This window comes from Scomber japonicus, chromosome 21, assembly GCF_027409825.1.
Source record: "Scomber japonicus isolate fScoJap1 chromosome 21, fScoJap1.pri, whole genome shotgun sequence".
Classification (NCBI taxonomy): Eukaryota; Metazoa; Chordata; class Actinopteri; order Scombriformes; family Scombridae; genus Scomber; species Scomber japonicus.
In genome coordinates this window covers 27,199,580-27,226,588 of record NC_070598.1, presented here as the reverse complement: position 1 = coordinate 27,226,588, position 27,009 = coordinate 27,199,580, and the positions used below count along the sequence as shown (strand labels likewise).

The window sequence follows — 27,009 nt, the reverse complement described above, 5'->3', positions numbered from 1 at the left end:
ATGCAATGTAAAATAATCTCAACACTGTTGTTTCATGACACATTGATAAAAAATTATTATTTTATTAATGACATTATTGTATGAAAGTGGTAATTATGTTTATAATGGTATTATCATCTGCCACCAGTGTATCATAATGCACTATGTTAAATAAAATAATACTGTATGTGGGTTACAGAGGCTTATATTGGTTTCGCCACACATGTTAGCATCTTATTTGTAGAGGGAAAATACTATAAATGTGTTTTCTAGTCAGCATAGATGATGAATCCAGAGAAGGTGCTGTACTTATTGTTGTTGCCTCCATGAGCTTTGCCTCCATCTAGTTTAATGTAGACCTCGTCTCCTGGCTCCAGATGCAGCACAGCGCTGTTACTGGCATAGTCATAGTTCTGGTCTGCATCCTGGGCTATGGCACTGGCACGCACCTGCAGGAATGCACAAACACACACAAACACACACACACACACACACACACACACAGAGCATACACATTAAGTAAAAATCTAATCTTAAAAAGTCTGAAACCCTGCGAGGGACCTTGAGAAGCAATATTCATGAAGTGTTGCACCTGTTCTAAAAAAAAGAGTGACAGTAGTGTGTGGCAGAGCAGATCTTGTGTAGACAGTGATAAGGACTGCAGTCGCTGCTGAGGTGCTGCTACCATTACATGCCCAGTGTAGGCAAGGTGTAATGACACAAGAAAAAAACAGTTTTGCTATTCTAACACTGTCTACACGGGCAGAGTGGTGAGTTTCAGTCCTCTGTCAGTTGCCTGCTGTGATTTTAGCATGCTGATGGTGACCAGGCGTCCATCTTCAACATAAACTACCAAATTGGCACGGTTTTCACCATAATTCAAATAGTAATTATAACAAGAAGAGAAGGTGTCACAGTCATTTAGGCAGCATGTAGGGTGCTTGTGCACACTGACAGACATCTTGGGTTTTTTTTCATCTGCTGAGGTGCTGTTCATGCTGTTGAAAGCTTTGTAGGTGTGCAAAGCACTGAAATAACTGCCCCCCATCCTGATGAAAATGTGTATGGTGTGTACATAAGTGTATACATGTGTCTGCATGAATGCTTACACTAACGTTCACTAAAGTTTAGGGGTAAGAAACATATCAGGAGGGTTGACAACAGCATGTCAGTAGTAGAGCAACAGCAGTTCCAGTCCTCTATCAGTTGACTGCTGTATGTGTGTACTGGTGTTTGCGACCTGCCCCTCTTCACTACGTTACCCTGTCATACCCCTTCAACCCACCCAACACATTCCTAATCTGAACTGATTCACCTGGTGTCATAAAATATGTGAGGAAACCCACACCAAGCTACTAATTTATGACAGCAATGTGTGTGTTGACAGAAATGTTACCAAAACAAGCTTCAACACAAGATGAGTAATGCTAGTGTTAGCAGATAATGCTACTTCTAACTGACCCTGAGCTCTTCCAAGCTGAGGGCAGATCCACTGAAGCCACAAACTGTTTTATTTACAGGAACATTAAAAATATCGTTTATTGTATTGAAAATACAGAGTCACGTATAGAGTCACATGTACAGCATTTTTGCAGTCAGCAGCATTTTGATGGCTATCATTGTGTTTCATTGCCCATATATATTATTCTTGACATACTCTCTGCAATATGTATAATTAAGTATTGAAATAAGAAATAAAGAAATAATTAGTAGGTTTAACTATATTTAACTATATTTAGATTTTGATTTACCACCACCTGCTGGATGTTTTGAGAGGAGAGAGAAGCACATTAATCTCATTGAAAAAAAAACATTGTTAGTTAGAAGGTCCCGGACAGGAGAATAGTGGGTCCACAGCATGAATCTGTCATCTACAATCCCAGATTACCTGTGAGACGAGAAAGCACAGAGAACTCCGGGGAAGAAGTTTAAGTTAGTGAATGCAATTAATAGTACATGAATGTTAATAGATATAGATGGATGGATAGAGAGAGAGAGGGAGGAGGAGAGAGGAGCTCAGTGCATCATGGGAGTCCCCCGGTAGTCTAAGCCTATAGCAGCATAAACTAGGAGCTGGCCCTAACTATAAGCTTTATCAAAAAGGAAAGTTTTAAGCCTACTCTTAAATGTAGGGAGGGTGTCTACCCCCTGGACCCAATCTGGAAGATGGTTCCACAGGAGAGGAGCCTGATAGCTGAAGGCTCTGCCTCCCATTCTACTTTTAGTAATACTAGGAACCACAAGTAAGCCTGCATGCTGGGAGCGCAGTGTTCTGGTAGGTACATAAGGTTCTATTCTTTAAGATATGATGGAGCCTGATCATTAAGAGCTTTGAAAGTGAGGAGAAGGATTTTAAATTCTCTTTCTAGTTTTTGTCAGAACACGAGCAGCTGCATTCTGGACCAGCTGGAGAGTCTTTAGAGACTTGTTAGGACAGCCTGATAATAATTAATTACAATAATCCAGTCTAGAAATAACAAATGCATGGACTATTTTTTCAGCATCATTTTGAGACAGGATGTATCTGACTTTTGCAATATTAAATAGATGAAAAAAGGCAGTCCTTGAAATTTGTTTTATGTGGGAATTGACATCTACCATAATGAATATGTAATATGGGATGTTTAAACCCCAGTGTGCACAATACAGAGAGGAGAAAATGCAAATATTTTTTTAGCACACGCATTGTGATTTACCAAACCTGAAGGTAATTTTACTGACAGTAACTGCGTCATATACACACTATATTGCCAAAAGTATTGGCTCACCTGCCTTGACTCGCATATGAACTTAAGTGACATCCCATTCTTAATCCATAGGGTTTATTATGATGGTGGTCTACCCTTTGGGGCTATAACAGCTTCAACTTTTCTGGGAAGGCTTTCCACAAGGTCTAGGAGTGTGTTTATAGGAATTTTTGACCATTTTTCCAGTAGCGCATCTGTGAGGTCACACACTGATGTTGGACGAGAAGGCCTGGCTCTCAGTCTCCGCTCTAATTCATCCCAAAGGTGTTCTATCGGGTTGAGGTCAGGACTCTGTGCAGGCCAGTCAAATTCATCCACACCAAACTCTCTCATCCATGTCTTTATGGACCTTGCTTTGTGCACTGATGCACAGTCATGTTGGAACAGGAAGGGGCCATCCCCAAACTGTTCCCACAAAGCATGGAATTGCCCAAAAGCTTTCAGAGTTCCTTTCACTGGAACTAAAGGGCCAATCCCAGCTCCTGAAAACAACCTCACACCAAAATCCTCCCTCCACCAAACTTTACACTTGGCACAATGCAGTCAGACAAGTACCGTTCTCCTGGCAACTGCCAAACCCAGACTCGTCCATCAGCTCACCAGATGGTGAGGCACGATTCATCTCCACTGCTCTAGAGTCCAATGGCATCGTGCTTTACACCACTGCATCCGACACTTTGCACTTGGTGATGTATGGCTTGGATGCAGCTGCTCAGCCATGGAAACCCATTCCATGAAGCTCTCTACGCACTGTTCTTGAGCTAATCTGAAGGCCTCATGATGTTTGGAGGTCTGTAGCGACTGACTCACTGAAAGTTGGCAACCTCTGCGCACCATGGGCCTGATTTACTAAAGGTCTGCATAAAATATGTTCAAACTTGACATCACCCGCAAAAAATATGCAAACTGATCTACTAACGCTGTGCACTGACGTCTGCGGCTTTCAACTGTGCAAGATAGTACGCGCTTACACAGTTATTCTTAGTAGATCACCTGCAAAACGCATACAAAGGAAACACACAATCTATTGCACTGTGCACGCAATTTAGTACCCTTTATCTGGGATCTTAGTAAATCAGGCCCTATGTGCCTCAGCATCCGCTGATCCCGCTGTCATTTTACATGGCCTACAACTTCGTGGCTGAGTTGCTGTCATTTCCAATTGCTTCTACTTTGTTATAATACCACTGACAGTTGACTGTGGAATATTTAGTAGCAAGGAAATTTCACAACTGGACTTGTTGCACAGGTGGTATCCTATCACAGTACCACACTGGAATTCACTGAGCTCCTGAGAGCGACCCATTGTTTCACTAAGGTTTATGGAAACAGTCAGCATGCCTTGGTGCTTGATTTTATACACCTGTAGCCATGGAAGTGGAATTGGAACACTTGATTTCAATTATTTGGATGGGTGAGTGTATACTTTTGGCAATATAGTGTATATCTTTGAAGGGCAGGTATTAACTAGCTGTGCACTGCATACAGTTGACTGCTGTCACTGTGAGAGGAGGAGACGGAGGCACAATGACAGAATATGCAGATAACTGATTTATTGTTTGTTAATATTTTTGGAGTGGAATATTTTTGGTCTTACTAACAACATTGTCAAACACTCTTTTTCTGGCAATATTTCTTTGCTATATCTGAATATATTTGTTAGCCTCTTCCACTAGAACCTCTTATTCCATGGGATCACATTTTAGTTTGCACTTGCAGGCTTTATGCTTGTCGAAACTCTCTATTAAGACACACACAAGCATCATTTAAATACTGCTGTCTGCACCCTGTTGCACCTGTTTTCATTTACGCAGTCATTCTGAGGAGATCACCCTCAAAATGCATGCTAACTAAACACACAATCTATTGCGCTGCACACGCATTTTAATTCCCTTTATTTGGGAGTAAATCAGGCCCTAAATGCATTAAATTTAGCAATCACTCATATATGTAGGCTACATCTCCCAATTAGCAGTATACACACAAAGCAGAAAAGTCTGCAGTCTGCTGAGGGAGGGTGTACAACTAACAGACATAGTTTAGACACGTCTTTTTCATTCTTCATCTAGTATTGATGATTAAAAAAGAGGATGAGCTTAGTTTTCAATGCATGAGCAAGGTTCTCTCAAATGTCATGTTCATGTTCTTATAGAGTTTATATGTTTTTTATTAAATAGGCAGGAAAATGTCAAGTGATATAACCAATTAAAGAGGAATGCTATATATTTTCATGTGCATTAAATACATCTGAGAGATATTAAATATTTTATCAAAAACAATTATCACTTAAATATCAATATTATGTCTATTTTAAAGACAGTTCCTTTGCAAATTTTAAATATTTTCAGAGTACAAGAGATTAGATGATTGAAATTATATTCTGTATAGTTTTGGTCAATCAGTAACAACATCCAATATCACTGATTCAGCGTTACTGCAAACAGTGAAGCATATTCAGTGTCTAAACAAAGACACAAACAGACATAAGAAATGCTACAGTAGCTGAGCCAACTGATTAGTTAAAAATAAGTATAATTAATAACGTAGTACAAATCTGCCAGTCAGCCTATATGTTAAGCCACTTATTTGCATATTTATAGTCAAACTGTAGTGTTAATAAACTAGTTTGGAAAAATACAATTTATTTGTCACCCAAAGGTGGGGGTGTAAGAAATGTAATTAAATTCTACTTAGTGTTGAGAAAGGTGGTGTTGACTTCATGACAGTTTTTGCAAACTGCAAAAATGTAGGCGTAAAGATAAATTAAGTAATTTACAGCAGCAAAATACTTGAAGCCTGAAGTATTCGTTAGTGGGAAATGGTAAATGGACTGTACTTAAATTGCGCTTTTTCACACATGATCCATTCACACATAGTCATACACTGATGGCAGGAGCTACCACACAGGGTGCTAACCTGCTCATCAGAGGGAAGCTAACCATGCATACACATTCATGCATTGGCACAGCAACACAGCAAAAGGAGCAATTTTGGGATGTCTTGCCCAAGGACACATCGACATATGGACTGGAGGAGCCAGGAATTGAACTGGCAATCTTTCAATTGGTGGATGACCGCTCTACTTCCTGAGCCGCAGCCGCCTGCTGTTAGTGGACCCCTTCTTGGCGCAGGATGCCGGTCAATAATGGTCAATAATGGCTGGGGTCAGTGATGGTGATAATATTCTCTGAAATTTAACCACTGTGTCTGGCCAAGCATAGTCTATGGATCTGGGTGCCAGTGGTTATAGATGGATAATGTGTGGGCTGGGACCTGAAGCTTCAGGGACAAAGATGACCATGACCACAGCCAGAAGCCACACATCTCAGTCATTGAGGCTTGACTTGGGGTCCCCGAACTGTTTGGCTGGCTTCCTGCTTCCACCTCCAGCATGACCTGTTACATGGCCTTTAAGGTCCATTTCCTCATCATTCTATTTTTCTGTTTATTTGCAAGATGTTTGGGTTAGAGTATATATAATTTTTTTCAGTGAGAATTAAACTCAAAATTAGCCATTATATACTGCTTATGACGCAGTGTGCTGGGGAGGTGGTGCAAATAAACTGAATAAGCTGGTGAGGAAAGCTAGCTCTATAGTCGGGACAGGACAGTGTGGAGAGAGAAGAGAAGAGAAGAGGATGAGAGGAAAGCTGGAAGCTATCGTGGACAATCCTTCTCATCCTCTCTATGTTGAGCTGAGGCAGCTCATGAGCACGTTCAGCCACGTGCCTCAAAGCACTTTGGGGTCAGCCATCAGACTGTACCACAGCACAGCTCTAGGTACCTCCCACTCCCACTAATAAAATCCTTACTGTTTAATCCCAGGAACATTGCAGATTATTTTAGAGATGGTTTACAGTATTTTATTTTATTTTAAATACTTATACTGTTGTGTCAATTTTGAATTTCCTCCTAGGGGGATCAATAAAGTTTACTTGTACCCTAAAATTATGCTGCAGCATGCCTGGGTAGGCATATGGTTAGGATGCCTGCTTGCCTTATAGTATAAACTTTGAAATGATAAGGGATTCCTTTCACACATGCATGTCGTAGACTAATGATTTGGTAACACTTTATTTGACACCTATCGCTATAACGCATCATAAATATATTTATAATGTGTTATAATGATGTTATAGCGCTGTATAACTATAGTTATAAGCACTCATAAATGATCATATTGCTTTACAACAATAATCATAACACACTATAAAACATTTTATTATGACTTATAAGATCAGGTAATATAATGTGTTATAAGGTCAGGTATTATGATGCGTTATAACTGTTATGACCAGCTTCTAAAGTGTTATATCAGCCTATACCTGAGCAGTTTCATCACTTTACTTGAAGCACCCAATGACCATTTACAATAAGTTATAATCACATTATAATGCATTATACCAGTGATTATAATGCATTATAAAGAGTTTTAATATATGACAACTATATAATTATAATAATACCCTTTGATCCTTGCAACAAAAACTGGTTAGCAAGGGACCAGCAATCATTAAGTATTATAATTCTAGACCTTAAGCCTTATGATAATTTATGAGTGTTTATAATGATAGTTATACATGTTTATAAGCCAATTATAATACATCATAAATATATGTATAATGCATTATCTATGTGGTCATTGTCAGTGAGTTGTTAACAGTTATAACGCATTATAATACCTGACCTTATAAGTCATAATAAAATGTTTTATAGTGTGTTATGATTATTGTTGTAACAAATTATTATCATTTATGAGTGTTTATAACTATAGTTATGCAGCGCTATAACATCATTATAATGCATTATAAGTATATTTATGATGCATTATAGAGATAGGTGTCAAGTAAAGTGTTACCAATGATTTCTCTTAAACACGGTCTCTCTGATGCACATATTTTTCTAAAATGTCATTAATGGTACATACATATCTTTGATCTCGACCAATCTAAGAATAACAATATTTTAAAAACTCATGTGAAAGCATCTTTTATTAGTTATTATATATTCATTTATTAGTATTTATTTATGTGTATTGTCATGCTTGTTTTTAACATTTCTTTGCCTCCCTCCAATTCGATTACAGCTTATATTGCTCATTATCTCATATTTTCATTTGCTGTACAAAGCATTATAAAGATAGCTACAAAATGTATGAGTGCAGTTCGTACAGATTCATTGGACATTTGAAAGTCCATGTATACATATGCATATTTTCTTAGCTATGTATAAATAATTCACACTTTGGTGGCATGTGAGAAGATCAAAAAACATAAAATAGCAGCAGAGGGTTGCCAACTCAGGACTCAGTTCTATATCAGAGGTTAAGAATCAAGATATACATTAAGCTAATTATTTTGGGTTCAGTTTTAGTAGTAGTAATTGGTTGTGAAGACTAATTTTGAGATTTAAAGTGACCTTTTAAGAATGTGGGTTCATATGCAGGTTTATTTTATTTTTTGTGGAAGCCAAGTAAGTTGTGTCTCAAACTTAACTAATATTTCATACTTACGTACTTTACTAATTGGTGATGGTGAAGTCGTTTTATTTATCTACATTTTAATATAGCATGTTTTATGACGCCTACTGTATGTGAGGTTGCTGTTTGTAGACTTACAGCTCAATACCAGTGTTCCCTCAAGTGCCCTCAAGGCTCATCAGTTAACTCAAGCATCTGGTCACTGTGGGACTGGATCCTGGACCACTGCCAGGTGGTGAGGGTGGACAACTGTACCTCTTCTCCACTGTCTCTCAGCATAGAAGCACCAGACAACTATGTACTCAGCCCCCTCCTGTACAACCTTTATACTCATGAAGACAATTGTGAAGTTTGTGGATGACACAGAAGTTGTGGGGACTTCCTCAAGGACTTCTAATAAAGCACCACAGAAAACTTGCTGACAGGCATTGGGAGGGTGGTGAACATGGCTCCACACATCCCCAATTGTGAGCTGCCCAGTCTGCAAGAGCAGAACCAGTAGTGCCTAAGAAAAATTATTGAGGGTGGTTGAGGACCCAGCAAAGTCACATAACAGCCTGTTCTCCCTGCTGCCCTCAAAAAGAACATACAGGTCTCTGAAAACACGCGCCAGCAGGCTGAGGAACAGCTTTTCACCTCAGGCCATACACACACATACAGAACAGACACAAACACACATTTAGATATCAACCCCCACCACCAGCACACACAGACCACCACACACAGAGAAACACACACACACACACACACACACACACACACACACACACACACACACACACACACACACACACACACAAACCACTGCAATTGCAGTTTGCTACACTACAGACACATAAAAGTTAATTTACATGTTAATGGTTTGCAGCAGCTCAGTGTATCTCAGGAAAACACACTGTAAATTTGAAATTCCCAGGACTGGTTCCACCTCCTCTTCTTCCTTTTAAATGCTTTAATCTCCAAAGTGAGTAAAAGAAGTTTTGTTCATTATTTAGAATATGCATAGAGAAATTATAAGAAAGTTATAAGAAAATAGACCACGCACAAATGATGATATCCCTCTTCCACAAACAACCAAAACCATTTCATTAAGCCCTTAGACGTTTCAAATCTTTCCATTGCTGCTCTGACACTCTTTTTATATTTATTGCTTGTTAATTGTGTTTTGTTATTTTAAAAAATGTAACATGATTTGTAGGCTACTGTAAACTTGTAGTTAATGTGAATAGTGCAGATTTTTAATGTTGTGAAAACACAAACGAAATCTTCAGTCAGACATTGGAGAGAGGGGACCTAGTGGGTATGGGGTAGTGGGCTTATCTCGGACATTTAGCTACTTAAAAATAACCTGACAGCTGTGATGGAACTCGGTATTCATCCTTAAGGCTACATTACTGTATAAAGCTGGAATCTGCATGTCAGTTGACCTGTGTAGCAGAAAACAGAACATTAATAAGATCTTTACTGATATTGTATTAATGAAGTTGCCACTGCTGTGCATTGCACATAAACATGCACATCACTCTCAATTTAGAGACGCATTTCTCTTTATAAACATCAGAGACAGAAGCCAAAGCTGTGGCACTGTGCTCACAGCTAACCCTAACCCTCACTGACAACACAAACAAGATGCAGCAGGTGATCTCTGTTTATGGATGTATGGTTTAAATATCATAACACAAATGTCCATTTGTGTGTAATGTACAAACCAAGTCTCAGTTCTTAAAATAGCCCCTAAAATGAAATCTGTTGATTAAAATCCAGCTATCCACGAATATTATTTAGTACTTTAAAAATATAAACGCTATATTATTCAACATTTAACCAGGAGATTTAATCTCTGTTGTGTCTTTATAAGTCCTAGGAAGACTGGATTCTAGAAAGTGGATCCTGGATAAACTCAACAAAATGCTAGGTGAATATTATCAACTCTTAACCTGATCTACTTCTAAGACATATGTAAGTCTTTTATTGATCAGCGAAGACAGTTAGTTTAGTTATTTGAAGAAAAAAAAAAGCAAACTTGAAACAACCTGGAAAAAGATATTTACTGAAAAATATCAAAAGCTAACATAACAATATATGTTCCTCAGAAATAAACTAGTTCAACTTAGATAATCATGTCTGCTTTCTTTGTTTCAGAGCTAAAATATGGACATTAGGTTTATTTTGATGGCTTGTTTGAAACATTTATTAACTGGTAACATTTATTTCCTGTGCTTTGTGGGTGTGTCATCATCATTTATACCTATACTGTATAACCAGCAGTTAAATTACTAAAGCACAAATACTTTTTTCTAGACATAACCTCTCAATGTTGCTCTCAGAGTGCACCAGAATGATGCATTTGAATTAAAATTTTACAAAATGTTCTGGTCCCACCACCATAGTCTCTCTAAATTCTGTGGGAAACACGGGGCCAATGGCACTGGAAGCAGGGGGGGCCAGGGGGCCATTGGCCCCCCCACTTTTACCCTCCTGCCACATTATTTTTAAGCTGAATCAAAGGTCCCTATATTATATTACTTGCGGTAAAAAAAGTTTACCGCAAGAGTTTTACTCATCACTTTCACTCATACGTTACGTAAAATACAGAGAGTGGCCATAGAGAGAAAGAAAACAGCCTCCAGCAGGCACTCAATTGTGCGCACAGACTCCACAAACCTTCCTGCCTGTTACTGCCTCACCAGCCCGGTAAAGCCTCGAGTGTCTTCGGCAGGCTCCGGGTAGACTCTCAGCCCTCTGGCTCTAGCACCTAGCAGTAATCCCCACAAAGAGTTATAAAAATGGAAATAAATAAAAAAGCGAGCCAAATTGTGTGTCTATCTGGTTTGCAATCAAACAATTTCTAGTGTTGTTTTTTTTCTTCTCAATGGCACCTCCGCGGCTCCGTAGTAGACAAACAAAAGAAAAGAAGAAGAGAGTAGTTACATTTTTAATCCAATAAGATCACATCATACAATTCAAAAAACAATACAATCATTTACTCGCTATATTGTGTGTTGCCTGTTTGAACTGCTGTAGCTGCAATAGACTGCATAACCTACAAAATTGAACTTCATAACGAAAAATGCTACATCGATTTCAACAACTTTATCGGAGCCTGGATCTTCATCTCAGCCAGCAGAAGAACCCCAAAGCAGCAGTTCTGTTCCCCCTGAGACTACTGCCGGAGTTGGCAATGAACCCAGCCAGGCTGGTTCCGACTGCGTGGGGGATTGTTGCCGAGATATTGAGACGGGTAAAGCTGTACAGCTAATCATCGGTAAAAAGGAGACCGCTAGATCATTTGGTCAAAGAGAGCGGTACTTCAATGCAGACTGGTACAAAAACAGAGAGTGGTTAGTCCTGTGTAAAACCACCAAGTGAGCCTTCTGCGAAATATGCAGATTTGCTGCTATCAAACAGCTTGTCACTTTCTCCAAATGTGGAGAAGACAGCTTTGTGAAGTTCGGAATAAATAACTGGAAAAAATGTCCAAGCCTACTAGACAGCCATGAGAAATCTCAATTTCATAAAGAGTGTGTCCAAAAAAAGTGTGTGTACTTCTGCCAAACACCTGTCAATATTCAGCTTGTAAAACAACAGCACATTGAGCAGGAAAAAAGAAGAGAGGGGATGATGGAGCAACTTCGCTGTCTACAGTTTCTAACCCGACAGGGACTCGCAGTCAGAGGGCATACTGATAAGGAGAGCAATTTTCAAAAGCTAGTTGAACTGGTAGCTGAGAAAAACCCCACTCTGAAAAGCTTTATGCTCACTGGGAAATATGCATCACACAAGACCATCAATGAACTTATAAATGTGATGTACCGGGAGTCTCTCACCACTCTCTTAACGGAAATAAAATCCAATGTAAAACATTACGGAATTATCGTGGATGAAACTCACTATATTGCTGGGCATGAACAGCTGTCTCTGTCTGTCCGATGGGTATCTGCTGACTATGTTGTCCATGAGGACTTCATAGGAATGTATGACTGTCCTAAAACTGACGCAGAATCAATAAACGATAAAGGACATACTACTTAGATGCGGCCTTGACATTAGTGACATGAGAGGGCAAACCTATAATGGAGCATCCGTTCTTCAGGGACAAATGTCAGGTGTGGCTAAACGGATACATTACATAAATCCAAAAGCACTCTCAATGCACTGCACTAATCACAGTTTAAACCTCATACTACAAGAAGCTGCTTCAAAGTGCAACATTGTGCGTGGTGCCTTCAGTTTAGTTCATGACATACATGAAATAATAAATAACTCACCGAAACAACTTGCCATCTTTAACACTATCAGTGCCGCATCTAATGTCACACCCACTGGCCTCAAACCGCTCTGCCCCACTCGCTGGACAGCCAGAGCCAGTGCAATAAAATTCTTGCTGGATAATTAGGAAGCGGTGTACGACACGTTGGAGGAAATAATCGGGATGGTGGGAAACACAGAGGCCTGCAAAAAAGCACCAGGGCTACAGGCACTAATGACACAATTCAGCGTTTTTCTGGGCTTGAAAGTGTCTCTAGAAACTGTTCTCTTCTGCGGAGGAGGTGGCTCGGGTGCTTCAGTCCACAGACGTCTGTCCAGAGACAGTTCAGTCATCAGTGCAGATGCTTCAAACACACTACAAAAACCTCCGGTCAACCAAGGCATTCAACAGCATCTTTGAAGATGCCCAAAAAATGGTCAATGTTGACCTGGTACAGGAACCGGCTCTGCCCCCACGGCGACGCGCACCTCCACACCGCTATGATGACGGAGACGCACCGCACCAGTGGGAAAATCCAGAGGACTACTACAGGAGCCAGTTCTTTCAAATAGTCGACCTGCTCACCTCTGAGCTGACTCGCAGGTTCAACCAGCCCACTCTGCATCTGTTGATGAGCATGGAAGAAATACTCCTCACAGCAGTTAACAACAGTTCCCCCGGATTCAGTAGCATCAGCATCCCCCAAAATGTGGTCGACATGTACACAGGCGATGTGGACATGGAGCGGCTGCGCACCCAGCTGTCAATGCTTCCAGCTGTTTTGCAGGCACATAATAGCCAAAATTCTGCTGAAAGTCCCATCAGTCAGGTGACGAAGATGGCCACACTTGCAGACATGCTGGCCACAGGTACGAGGTACGCAATCCCTCTTCAGTGAAGTCGACAGGCTCCTCCGGCTGTATTTGACGCTGCCCATGTCCGCAACGGCTGAGCGGAGCTTCTCCTCCCTCCTTCGGTTGAAAACTTTTCTTCGCTTGACAATGACTGAGCGACGCCTAAATCACCTCCTCTTCCTCCACATCCACAAACACCTGACCGATGGCCTGGACCTCCGAAAAGTGCTCCGCAGCTTTTGCTTTGCCAGTGAGCGAAGAGAAATTTACTTCGGCAAAGTCTGAGGGGACATTAATTATGCCTTAATTAGGCTAGATCAAACCGTTCACAGTTCACAGTTCAATAAGCACTTTTAGTTTTATAGTTTGCAAAATTTTAATAAATTCATAGTTTGCCAAGTTTTGTAAATGTTTTGTAAAGTTTTGTAAATGCCTTTGTGCTAGGCTATTTTTTCCACGTGTTGTTATGATCATTTTGTAATGTAGGCCTAGTCCGAATCAAATTTTTATCCAAAAATGTTCAGGTTTTTCATTAAAACACGTTAAGAAATATATTTTTTTCCTCCCAAGATAAAGTTTGTGATTAAATACATTACCTGACTTTGTCTTAGTTTCTTCATCATTTTTTTAGGATGTGCATGTCACTTGCTGCCAGATAACCCAGCTCACACTCAAACACACACTGTTGCTCTATTGAGCAAGTTTACACTCAACTCAGGCTGTACTTCAATCCCTGATCACTACGCACCTTTAACTAGTCCCTATTATTAACTGGGCATTAAACAGGTAGCTAGGTAGTTATTTTATTAGCAATATGTTAATAATAAATCTGAATAATTAAAATAACTTTAATATAATATAAATATGTATATGAGATAGAGTGTAGATAGACTGTTCAATGAAAAACCTGTATTCAAATAGAGAATTTATTGATCACTCCCACATTTCTTTCAACTGTTATATCAACTAATAGGGTTAGAATACAAAATTAGAGGTCTGATGGTCTGCATGAAAAGACTGGCCTGGAATGGAGTCAAATTCTCAGCCTGAATTATTGTCCCAGGATATTATTATAGGTCTGTAAAAGGCTGTCCACACACCAATGACACTGCTTATTGAGGGAGCGGGAGCCAATCAGGGCGGAGAAAATGCGAAATTGTTACAATCAGATATGTCAGAAATTTATTATGTTATTTCTGAGTCCGACATAATGTCCACTATTGAGCGTTTGAAAAACTTCAGCAGGCTGGTTTACCAGCAGAAGATGCTTATCAACCAGCAAGGCAGGTGTACACCTCCTCTCCGTGACCTTCACCAGCGTAAGGGACCGAAAATCGTCCGGTCATTTCAACCGGAGTGGTACTCTCGTAAAAAGAGTGACTGTGTGGATGTGAAGCTAGCAGCAAACTTTCCTGGTCTTCTCTTCTCAAAAGAGAGGGATAATGTGTGGGTAGGTCCTGGCTACAGTAATTTGAACAACTTGCCTACTACTATAACTAAGCATGAGCTATCGAGTGCCCATATTCAACATCAAATTGCGCTCAAAACCAGAAAATGCACTCCGATCAGCCATGCTTTAAACAAGGCTAATCGACTGCAAGTCTCCGTGCACCACGTCAAGGTGCGGGAAAACCGAGAGATCCTCAAGGACTCAATACGTGCTACGTATTTCTTGGCTAAGCAGGAGCTAGCATTTTGGGGAAATGATTAGCGTGAGGGCTCCGGTAACCGGGATCACTCCAGCAGAGCCTGCCACGCTGAGGAATCATCTCAAGTTAATCTACATTGGTTTTTCATTTCACTCTTTTAATACTATTAGTTGATAATCCAATCAGTTTCATAGTTCATAAGCCTGTATATACTGTTCATTTTTACAAATCTATACAAAGCCCACAAGGGCCTTTATTGTTAATATTTACAAATCTATACAAAGCCTGCAGCATATATTGTTTTTTTATATATATAAATCTATACAAAGCCTGCAGCATATATTGTTTATATATATATATATATAAATCTATACAAAGCCTGCAGCATATATTGTTTTTTTTTTTTTTTTTACAAATGTTTACAAAGTCCACAAGGGCATTTTATTTACAAATCTAGGTAAAGTCTTCATTACTTGCAATGATATAGTTTAAGTGAAGTGTTTTATCTGCAATTAAGGCTGGCATTTGTGTATGTTTAGTATTTTTGAGTCACCTTGGTTGATTCTGAAATAGGCCTGTTTGTTTCCTCAAAGATGTGGAGGGAAAATTGTTTATTGTGCAGGCGTTGGCCCTCAATTTATGCAGTGTTTCCCACACATAGACTAATTTGTGGCGGTGCGCCACAGATTCAACACCGGCCGCCACATATTGCGTTTCGTTATTAATTTTTTTTTAACGCTAATTAAAAAATACGCATCGTATTCGTTAAGCTGCATTTCCTTTTTCCTTTCTCTGCTCTCCCTGCGTCTCTCTGTCACTCACGCGTCTCTCTCACATAGCTCACACACAGTCCCTCCCCTCTGTGCACACCGCGTGTGTCTCCATCAGCGAGATCATCCCCCCCGTCGGCCGGTTTACCGAAACCGACCAACCAACCAACCCCCCCCCTCGTCGGTCGCAGGACTACCACCACACATTGCCTTCAGATCTGTGGGAAACACTGTTATGTAGGTCTGTTGTTATTGTAGTCATTACTTGCAAATTAATAATTATTTGATATACTGTATATTTCAATTAAATTTCTCATATTTCAACAAATGCCAGTGTGTTGTTAATTTATACCTTGTAATAACACCAAGATTTTATTGTATTGTAATTGTATTCTTAGCTTTTGTGACTTTCACAATGGTATAAGCTTTCATAATAACTAAACCAGACAAACAAACTCTCACATGTGTAATTTACGCCAGCATGGCCCTTTATTTCAGATATTTAAAGCAGCTGATTGAGCTTACTGATATTGGGTACAACATTTTATGTTTATTAGGGTGATTTTTGAATGCCCACTGCCTACCCAGCCACTGACCTCACCGCACGTCACTGCCACACACTAAGATAATTATAACAATAACTATAGGCTGACTATAAACATAATGATGTGAGCACCTATACTTATGAACTATAATGTCCTGTAAACAGCAGTGTCGAGCACTAGGGACACTAGTTGCTGTTGAAGAATTTACAGGACACACTGATGTGCGCACAGATGAGCAGCTTTTATTGAGCTGTGGCAGAGACACACAGTAGCATAAGCACAGATCTGAAGCCAAAAAGATTCACTAACTTTGGTGTTTTTCCACTGGATGGAACAGAGAATGATGCTCTGTTTGACTCTGGGACTGACACAGAGTCCGAGGATAGTGTGCTTGGTGAGCCTTAGGCCAGGTTCAGACCGGACGCGGAAGTGCCGTAATTAGCTGCGAAGCGCCGAGGAGAGGTTTTTGTTTTGGTGCCCATGTTAACCAATGGTGTCGTTCACATAGGAAGCACCGCAGTGCTCTGTCTGGTCTATTTTCTCCGTGTGCCGCGGCTGATTGTGTCAGGCCGGGTAGGAAGTCAAACAAAGCAACAACGAGAGAATCCAGTTGATTGACAAAATAAAGCATTTCAAAATAAAACTATTTTTCAATAATTAAACACCCCGTTTGACGAATGCGATGTGTGTGTATGTGTGTGTGTGTCTAATCAGAGCACGAGATGAACACACACAGGCACGCGTGTGCGTACACACACGCACACAAAAGAGAGAGAGGGACACAGAGTGGGTGTCATACACACGCAAACAGAGACAGTGAGAAAAAACTGCTCCAAGTGTGACAACAGAGGAGCTGAGGAGCAGAGCCGCTTGCTGACCGGCGCGGAGAAATACGCTTCTGGTGTGAACTGGAGGGCTGTGGCGCGCGCAACAATGTCCAAGCGTGGTGCTTCTGCGTCCTGTCTGAACCTGGCGTAACAGCGACTCGTGCGCACAGTGACAGCTCTGATGAAGAGTTTTTGGGACCCGAGCAAGCATACGTGTATTACATGTGTATGTAAAGTTACTGTGTTCTTTTAAAAGGTTTAATTGAAACTCAGCCTAACCTGAACCCAGTCTGACTTAATATACTGGTCCAGTTCAGCTAAGCAAATCATTACCAAACTATTAACCATTAACTGTTTCAGGTGTAATATGTGTGTTTGATTGTGTTTCAAATAAAAGTAAATTGAAGTTTTGGAGTATAAACTTGAATAAAAAATGAATAACTACTGGTACATTCATTAAACCAGTCTTTAATAAAAAAGTGTTTTTCCCAGCATGACGCCCCCCAAAGTGTCTTATTATTGAGCTTGTAGTGGATGGTGGTGGTGTGCTGAATTCCTAATATGTTATCCATTGCCTCTGGGTGGACAAAATATACCTAAAAGTAGAATTTATGGTCAAGCTGTTGTCTGTTGGATTGCATTAGATTGCACAGGTGTTTCTAATAACGTGCTTTGTGAGAGTATGTTTTACTGTGAAAGCCAGTCTTGATAGATACAGTTAGAAACTAATGAAACCATCTGAGGTGAGTGACACACTGCTGTCGTCCCTGGTGTCTCACAAGCTGTCTACTCTAGTTCCCTGAAAAGTCTGTAATAAAAGAAAATGTTTTAAGTTTAAAACAGATGCTTTAAATAACAACTCCATGAAGAAAATAAATAACTGTGAGGTGAATCATTCTTCTTTATCTTGATGGTGTGTATATCCACTGATGAACAGTACAGGAATTGTAGTTTTAGTTTTTCTATACTACATACTTCCATCCTACACACTACACGACCAGATAGGAAGCAGACCATTTACACTGTAGTAAACTATACGATAACCCACAATGCATTTTGTTCCTACCCGAACTGAAATCAGCAAGCTGAAGCTGATTTTATTTTAGCTCTAAAGCTGTAAAATATACCACTTTATCCACATTTCTAACCTTTTTAGGAAGAAAGTAAAGTAGCCCTGTAGATCCACAATGTGACGCTAATTTGTCCGAATAACACCTGTTTAAAGTTTTGTTCCTGCGAATTTGGAGCCACTCAAGTTAGCCGTAGTGCTTCCGGTCATTTTCACAAAATAAAATGCGTTGCCTTTTATTATTAAGAAAACCATAATTGGTGCTTTTATTTTGAAAACAGGAAGTGAACATACCCTCGCTGTAGCTAACTTGAAACAACCAAGGTGGTGATCTGTGAGGTTTGTATTTTGGGTTTTTTTCCAGAAGTTACGTTGCATCATGGGTAATTTGAGTGTGAGTCGTCTTAATCTAATCTAATCTAGTGAACCATCCGGGAACTTCTCACATACTCTAAATCGCATACTACAAAATTGAAACACACTACATACTTCAAATGACATCAGAGTTAGTACAAGTAGTAGGAAAGTATGCAGTTTTGAACAGACCCTATCTCTGACTATACCATTTGCATGTGGCAGTATTTTCACTCAGCCTGTTGTGGTTGTGCGGTGTTGGCTGTTTGTGTGAGGTTTCTACTCATGTGCTTGCAGGGGCTGGACGTGGCTTATTGGTGGCTAGAGTCTCCGGCTGGGCACACCTGTCTTCCATCTGGTAATCAGCACTGCATAAGAGCCCGGTCTCCCCACCCTTCGGCACCAGTTCGTTATTGACACCACCCGTGGTACAAACGTCCCTTCAGTGATTTCCTGAGTTTCTTTGAGAGCTTATGATATTGTGCTGCCTAATTAACCTGATCTGTGTCTTCGTGCCTTTCCAGCGTCAGCCCTCGCCTAGAGATCTCCGCCATCCAGCTGTTGCCCAGCCCAGCCTCCTGCTCCTGTGGAAACCCCCTCAGCCTTGTGTGATCACACTTGCCCTCCTCACCACAACCTCAGCTACCCCACTCCCTCATGCACCCTGCCATTCCACCTGGAACCTCAGTCCCTCAAGGAACCCCTTCTTCATTCTTTGCCTCCACCTTGGCTGAAGCCTCACCTGTGTGCTCACCCTCCCCAGCCACTGGCAACTGCCAGTTCCCCTCCTCTCACCGATCCCTCAATTCCCCAAACCCTTCCTACCACATTCCTGTCTGTTTAGTCTGCTTTTGGGTCCTGCCAGTTTACCAGCCATTAGACAACCAAGTTAACATCAAATTGTTAGCATCCAAATTCACACATATTGTTACTGTTTCTAGTTCTATCTCTTTTAAATGTTTCTACTGAGGAAAAAATTTGCATTGCTTTTTGGAATTACAGCACTGGCTGAATATGAGTCGGCCCACAAACTACTGCAGCTAGTCTGTGTCTGACTTCTAAGATTTTGTACAAACTTCAAACTCAGCATAAAATGGTGCAGCATAATTCCAGAAAAAATACTCAAGAAGGGCATGATTAATCATAATTGCATTTTCTTTTACTTGTTGGTTAAAATGTGCAGTGGTGTGGTCCAGAGTGTCAGCTGTGTCCAGCAGGAGGTTGGTGCCTGTATATTAGGGTATAATCAAGGACTAAGACAAAGGTCTCCTCCACATGTTTCTTGACTAAATGCCTGATGCACAGCTTCACCTTTAATGTGACAGTCTGTGCTGTAACAGGGGTTTAAAGGTGAGTTATGATGCCATGCTATTTTTAGGTTTGGAGTATAAATCCACTGGTTAACTACAGTAAGTTTTTGAACCATAATTTCATTACTTCAGTTGGATTTGATAGTTGTAGTTGTAATTATGGCCCATGTTTTTCTGTTGAATTATCAATTCAATCTGTGACTGAATGGATTATTCTGCAGTGCTATGGTGTACTTTTCTCCAATAAGTTAACCACAATTTGCCAGTGGGTGATTTACCTCTTTCTTTTTCAGTGGAAATGTGTTTGTATTTATTTTTAAAGTTGCCTGTATCCTGAAAGACTACACAATTAAGTTGATCATTGCACTACAGACAATGTAAATGTTGAATATTTTAGACATTTGTTAAACAAGGTATGTGAGTTTGATTTTAAAACTAAATAATAGACAAAATTACTTGTTAAAAGGACAAAAGTCGTGATTTATTTCAATGAAATCAAGTGAAGTCTGATTTTAATGTGATTTTAATATGGATGACAAATCAAGGATATAGGTCGGCTTGGTGTGTTGGTTTTTCCCCTCTGAACCTATTTAAAAGTCTCAGCAGTAGCAGTCCTAATTGAAACATGTTTTTCAGCATCTGATTTGTCATGGAGTGCAGCTCTGCTGGTTTAATCCCAGAGATGTTTGCTGTGTTGGCTGCGGTCGGGAGCACTATTACAGTAGCAGGCTGACAGAAAGGAGGGATGTGCTTGGCAGAGCGACGCTGCAACACTGGTTTACCCCCCGGATTAGATCTGCTGCTGAAAGCCTGATCACCACAGAGCAAGCAGGATGCTGAGATGGAGCAAACACACAGAGACAGGACAGCAAAGGGCCTCTGAAGGTCCTCAGACCTTTATAATAATTAGAATTATTAATGTTATCATTATTACTAACAAGTAGCATTCTGTGAAGGTATTTCAAAAATATCATTCATTTTCCCTGACTGAATTAACATAACTATAACGTAACATTAAAAAAAAAGCTATGTTCAGATATTCAGGTAATTCCTAGAACTAGTTAACGAAACTTGAATGGAGCTGAAATACACTTTTATTTAATTTTACCAGACAGAACATTTGGGAAACCAGAGAGTGACTATGCAAATTGAATATTTATGTATGTTTTCATTTACGTATTTATTTTGCTGCAAATATGCATATAAACTATGATGCATTTCTGCACTTAATCGAGTCAATAGTGTATAAGTCATACACTCATACATCTTCTATTCTCTCAGATCAGTTAAATCATGGTATTATGCATCAATAGAACACATTCATAATGTACTATATCAATTTACTATATTACTATAATCATTTGTCCACCACTATTATTGGGTGAGAAAAGATGGAGAAATATTCATTAATATTATATATGTGTGTGTGTGTGTGTGTGTGTTTGTTTGTGTGTGTAAGATATATTTAGACATATTGAAATTAAAGGGGGAAAATGCCTTTTCTGGTTTAGTAAATTATGGAAGTAGTCAACCTACAGATAAAGAACACATTGAAGATCATATATCAGATATAGCCTACACAAGCCCCTGAAGCAACTGCAGCATTGTTGTACTGTGGAATGCAATTAACAGACACTCCAGGAAACCTTTACACCCACAGTGCATTGTCCACATTTTAAACCGTATTCCTGAAGATTGCTCAGTGCTCAGACTTATTTCCAGTGACGACAGTAACTAGCCTACCTTTCTTCTCTTAAGATGCTGACCTCTGACTTTTTCTATCATTAAGCCCATAAACATATCGTCCATAATCAGCGTTTTGACGTTTGTCGTTATTTTTGTATTACGGCATCATCCTTACATACTGCGTGTCTGAACTGTTAACTGTAATCAGCGGTTCAGTAACAGATGGAATTTGAACGTGAGGTGTGCCGGCCTCCGACAAAAGTAAAAAGTGTTTAAAACAAACACTGTACGTCATCAGCCAACCGTGCACACATGGATGGAGCGTTAGTGTTGTGTCCGACTTGTGTTACCTGGTTGTTTTTGCACAGATCAGCCCACATGCTGGTGCCGTCTCCTCCGCGCATCAGGACATGGTAAGTGAAGAAATAAATCCCGGGGATGGAGCACGTGAACTTTCCGGTGGTCGGATCGTAGTGATTTCCTAGATTGGTCACCACGTCGTCAAACTTGAGCACCTCGTAGCCCTCGTGTTGCTTTTTTAGCCCTGCGTAAAAGGCGATCTTTGGAACGGTGCTGTAGGTAGCCGCACTAATTGCACCGGCGGCAACGCTGGGTCCCGGAGGTCCTGGTAAACCTGGTCTGCCTGGTTGACCTTTCTCTCCAGGCTGCCCGACCGGACCGGGCTGCCCCGGCTCACCAGGAGGTCCCCTTGGCCCTGCCTTACCCGGACGACCCGGTTCCCCCTTCGGACCTTGGATAAAAGTGGGTAAAGACTGCACGAGGCTGTTGTCTCTGACCGTGTCCGCCGTAGCTGTGCTGGTAGGAGATTTAGTGCCATACGGATCGCACACCATCCTGCAGGTACCGAGCATCTCGTAGTGCGCTGCCGTCCCCGCTGAGTTGACCAGAACCGGGATAAGGATGACCAGAACCAGAACCATAACGACCCCCAGGACCCCCGCCGCCACCAGCCGCTTCCTGCCGACCAGGCGCGTCAGCGCAGGACGATCCTGTTGTCTGCTTTTGGGTGAAATTTTGCTGACTAAAGGTAACTCTATAAAAGGAAAAAAAGTGTAGCAGAGCTACACTTTGTGTTAATTAACTTTTTAAAGCGAAGCCCCCCCCCCCACCCTCCCTTTGGCCTCGTCCTGGTCTCTCACCTATCCACACTTTTTCTGCTGATGCGCTGCTTGTTCAAGTCTCCCTGAAAGTTCAGCCTTTGGTGATTTCAAAAAGTACTGGATTCAGCATCTCCGAGAGCCTCTTAAATCCAGACTTCGGGTCTGCTCCCTTATTGACTCACAGATGCCGAAGTAAAGTGTTTGTACGGCAGCTGGACTCTTAATGCGGATCAGGACCAGTTAGACCGTATGGCTGTTATAGCCTAGAGGCGAAGAGTCAATAGCACAGAGACACAGTGGTAATAGAGTAGAGAGAGAGAGAGAGAGAGAGAGAGAGAGAGAGAGAGAGAGAGAGAGAGAGAGAGAGAGAGGGAGAGAGAGAGAGAGCATCCCGATGCTCCATCATTCTTAACAGACTAGCTATAGACAAATAATGCCAGATCAACTAACTTAGAAATAAGAGGCAATTAATGCCTTAATAAATACAGATGGTTACTAAATGATCAGTCAGAAACACAGAAGAAAACAGCTTAACAGGTTTTGCACAGCACTTTGATAAATATTGCTTGGGTGAATTACTTACATTGTCATTAATTGATTGTGCTCATAAGGAAATAATCATTTGTCTGGTGGAACAGGAGGATGTGGAGGCACCGACAGTGATGCCACTAAAATCGAACTAACATCATCCTCCCTGGCTTCATTAGGCCTCCAAACATCCCTTTATTGAGAGTCCCTGAAAATGAGCTGTGAAGGTAACAGAAGATCATTGGATTGCCACTTCACTCAATATCAGTGCAGTGAATGATGAATTGTTTTGGAGGGTTTATAGAAAGCAGAAATAGGCAAGGGACTAAAACAGTGTGACACAATATTAAAAATGGGACTGAACTTCAGTGGCTTCATGTAGTGAGCTGTGCTGAAATCTGTCAGATTTCAGACAGCTGAAGTTAATGTGGTTTTAGTGCAGTCCTTCCCAATCCTTCCAGCTCTGATGGCTCTAACAAAGGTTTTATTTCTATGACCTGTGAGCACTTCAAGCCAATAAAACGATTTCTTTTTATCTAGTTAGCTCTTTGTAAAGTGTTCTTAAAACAAACAAATGTCCTCAAAATATACAGAGTTGTAACATTTACAGAGCAGTTTTTGTTAGCTAAACATGACAGAACCAAAATTGAAAGGAGCCTTTTGCTCATGAGAGGGAGAACTACTATCTTTCCCTCTCTGCCAGGTGTCAGCAACGGTGGAAAACAGTCTTTAAAAACGTTCATTCTTCATTTATAATTCATATATTCACATATTCTGCTACACCTAATTTTCCCTCTAACTGTTCAAATAAACATTTAGAGGTGACAGTGAGCTTTACAATTTGAGCTTTGACAATTACTTTACAGTGAGATCCTTATTAAGTTATCAAGGAGTTGCTGTAGGAATTCATTTTGTTTTTGTTATAGATTTCAAAATGTTTGTTTTTTAATCCATTTCATTTCATTTCATATTAGTATTTTCTCTCTAATGTCAATTTTCAAATAAGAAAATTGTACGGTTGATTCAGACAATTTGCAGAGGAGCATTTATTCAAAAGTTACCCAAAGAAAAGAGTGTGAACAGCATGTCTTTGTGTTTGACATGATCTAGCTTGTAGCTGCTGATTAAGAGTCTGGAGGCACATGATTGGCTGAAAGATGATGAGGGGGGGACTGGAACCTACAATATAAAATAAAAGTGTCACTGGAAAAAAATCCACAGTTAAATAAATAACTTTAAAAATATGTTAAATAAAATAACTACATTTGTTTTTTTTTGTTTGTTTTTTTTAAACTTTGTTTATTGAGGTTTTTCCACAATAAAACACATACATACAGGAACACTCAGAACAGAGTCCCCACCCCATGAAGTGAAAACAAATAAATATATAAATACATAAATGAATAATAATAATGATAAAAAAATAAAAAATGGATGAATAAATCTAAGACAATGTATGTTAGGCATGTCATGTCGTAATAAGGGACGTATTAACAAAAAAAGGAGAGAATGTTACAGAACACACACCCCCCCCCCCCCCCCCCCCCAAAAAAAAAAAAAACAAGAGAACAAAAAACATTAAGTACAGTCCATACAGGATAGTATTTAAGCGGGTTGTCATCTGGACATAATGAAGTCAGTGGTTGTCCTAATTAACTTGATTTATCCAGCTCTGTTTTCTCTTCCACATATCTCAGAAGGGGTTGCCAAATCTTATTGAATTTACCAGTTGAACCTCTAAGCGTGTGTTTTATTTTTCCCAATTTCATATAATATAAAATACTTCTGATCCAAGGTGTGTGGGATGGAGGGATGGCATCTTTCCATTTCAGAAGGATTAAGCAACAGGCGAGCAGGGTACAGAAAACCAGAAAGTCACACTGGGAATTGTTTAGGCCGTAAACACTGGACGGCACTCCAAAGAGAGCTATGATGGGGCACGGAGATATAGACACCTCCTGAGGCCTGTACTACGAAGCTGGATTTTCTCTAATCGAGGTAACTTCAGGGATAACTCTGGGTTTTCCGTACTACGAAGCTGGTTCACTTCTTACCGGGGTAAATCACCATGGTAACGGCTAACCTGCTCCGGAGCAGGTTATGTTCTGGATAAGAGATCAAGGAGTGTAAAAGCACCACCTCCTGACCAATCAGTTCTCTTAGAAAATGACCTGCCCATTCTTAAAAGATCCTGTCAACATTGGTGCGTGGATCGTGAGAGGAGCGCTTAGGAGAGCAAAAGTTTTTAGGGATAGATGCCATTTTTTAATTGGCCAAAATATATATTAAAAAAAGTAATCCTTGAGGCACATGAGGGATATTAGTCTGTTATACAGTTGGTTTGACATCATTCACTCAAGTGGTTGAAGCGCATAATAGGTTTGTATTTTGAATGTTGAATATTAAACTAACTTAATGTCGCAACAAGAGGAAGGGAACTGAGGAAGCGCTCTGCCCGAAACGTCTGTGCCGTAAAATAAAGTGACATTGAATGATCAGAGTACGTTTATATTGTCCAATTTATTAATATTGTAGCTATAATCTCACAAATTTACGCATTAACAGAGTCGGCAATTTTCTGCCAGCATTCCTTCCTGGCCTTTGCTGCAGCATCAGAGTTACTTTTGGCCTGGATGATGTGTTTGAATTCTTCATATTTTTGAATAATAATTGTCTGCTCCTCCATGGTAAAGTAGGCTGCTCTGCAGGGTTTCTCCATGTTTGTGATTGGTCAGACGCTGCAAACACCTCCCCTTTATGTGAGCGTGCAGTGATCCAGATTGGAAAACCCTGGGTTCAATTACCGAGTTGATAACCAGCTTCGTAGTACCGCTTATCCCAGATTGCGAATGTCTGGGTAAGTCAACCCAGGTAACGGAGAGATATCCCGGGTCGGTTAATCCAGCTTGGTAGTACAGGCCTAAGGACCTCAGAGAGTGTTTTCCAGTCCAGTAGGTCGTCAGCTTGAAGCAGCTCCAAAGCGTGTGTATATACGAGGATGGGGTCATTTTACAACGGTTGCACGCTGGATCTATGTCTGGAAATTTCTTTGATAACTTCTCTTTGGTCCAGTGGGCTCGATGTAATATTTTGCATTGTATTAGTCCATGCCTTGCACTGATAGAGGAGGTGTGGACTCTTTAATATTGCATCCCAAGTTTCATCAAGTATGGTCTCACCTATATCCCGCTCCCATCTATGTTTAATGGTGTCAAGGGATACATTTTTTTGGGATGAAAGTGCACTATATAGGTTAGATATTATACCTTTAAATGACTGCACAGGTGCCAAAAGAGAGTCAATATCAGAGCTCGGGGGACATTCTGGGAAATGAGGCAGCTGTTTGCGGATGAAATCACGCAACTGTAAGTATCGAAAGGACTGTGTATGCGGAATAAGAAATTTAGTGCACAATTGTTGAAAGGAGGCCAAGGAACCGTTTATGAAGAGGTCCTGCTGTGTGCGCAGTCCTCTGTTTTGCCACTGCAGAAACACGCTGTCCTAAAGAGAGGGGGGAAACGTGATTTGCATGGATTGGGGATCTCAGTGAAAAACTATGCCATCTGTAGTGCTGGCGGACCTGCTTCCATATTCTAAGTGTTGTTCTGACTAGGATATTTCTTGTATACGGGGCGGTGTCTGAGGCTAGAGGTGCATAGATTAATGCTGACAATGAGGACGGGGCACAGGATCTAGCCTCAAGAGTGCACCATGAGGGGGCGTCAGCACCTGGATCCTCGTATAGCCATTGAAGAATAGGTCGAATATTAGCAGCCCAATAACACAATTAAAAATTGGGCAGAGCCATACCACCTAACACCTTTGGACGTTGTAAATAGGCT

The 27,009-nt window shown here is 40.5% G+C and overlaps 1 protein-coding gene across 1 annotated transcript; it reads right to left on the bottom strand.

Moving 5' to 3' along the window:
• Positions 1–248: 248 nt before the first annotated feature.
• Positions 249–22,483, bottom strand: c1ql3a (complement component 1, q subcomponent-like 3a). Its single transcript, XM_053342038.1, has 2 exons — positions 21,869–22,483; positions 249–428 (listed from the first exon to the last, which is right to left on the bottom strand). The coding sequence occupies exons 1-2, from the start codon at positions 22,457–22,459 to the stop codon at positions 249–251; spliced, it is 771 nt and encodes a 256-aa protein (XP_053198013.1). The 5' UTR covers positions 22,460–22,483.
• Between the last annotated feature and the right edge of the window lie 4,526 nt (positions 22,484–27,009).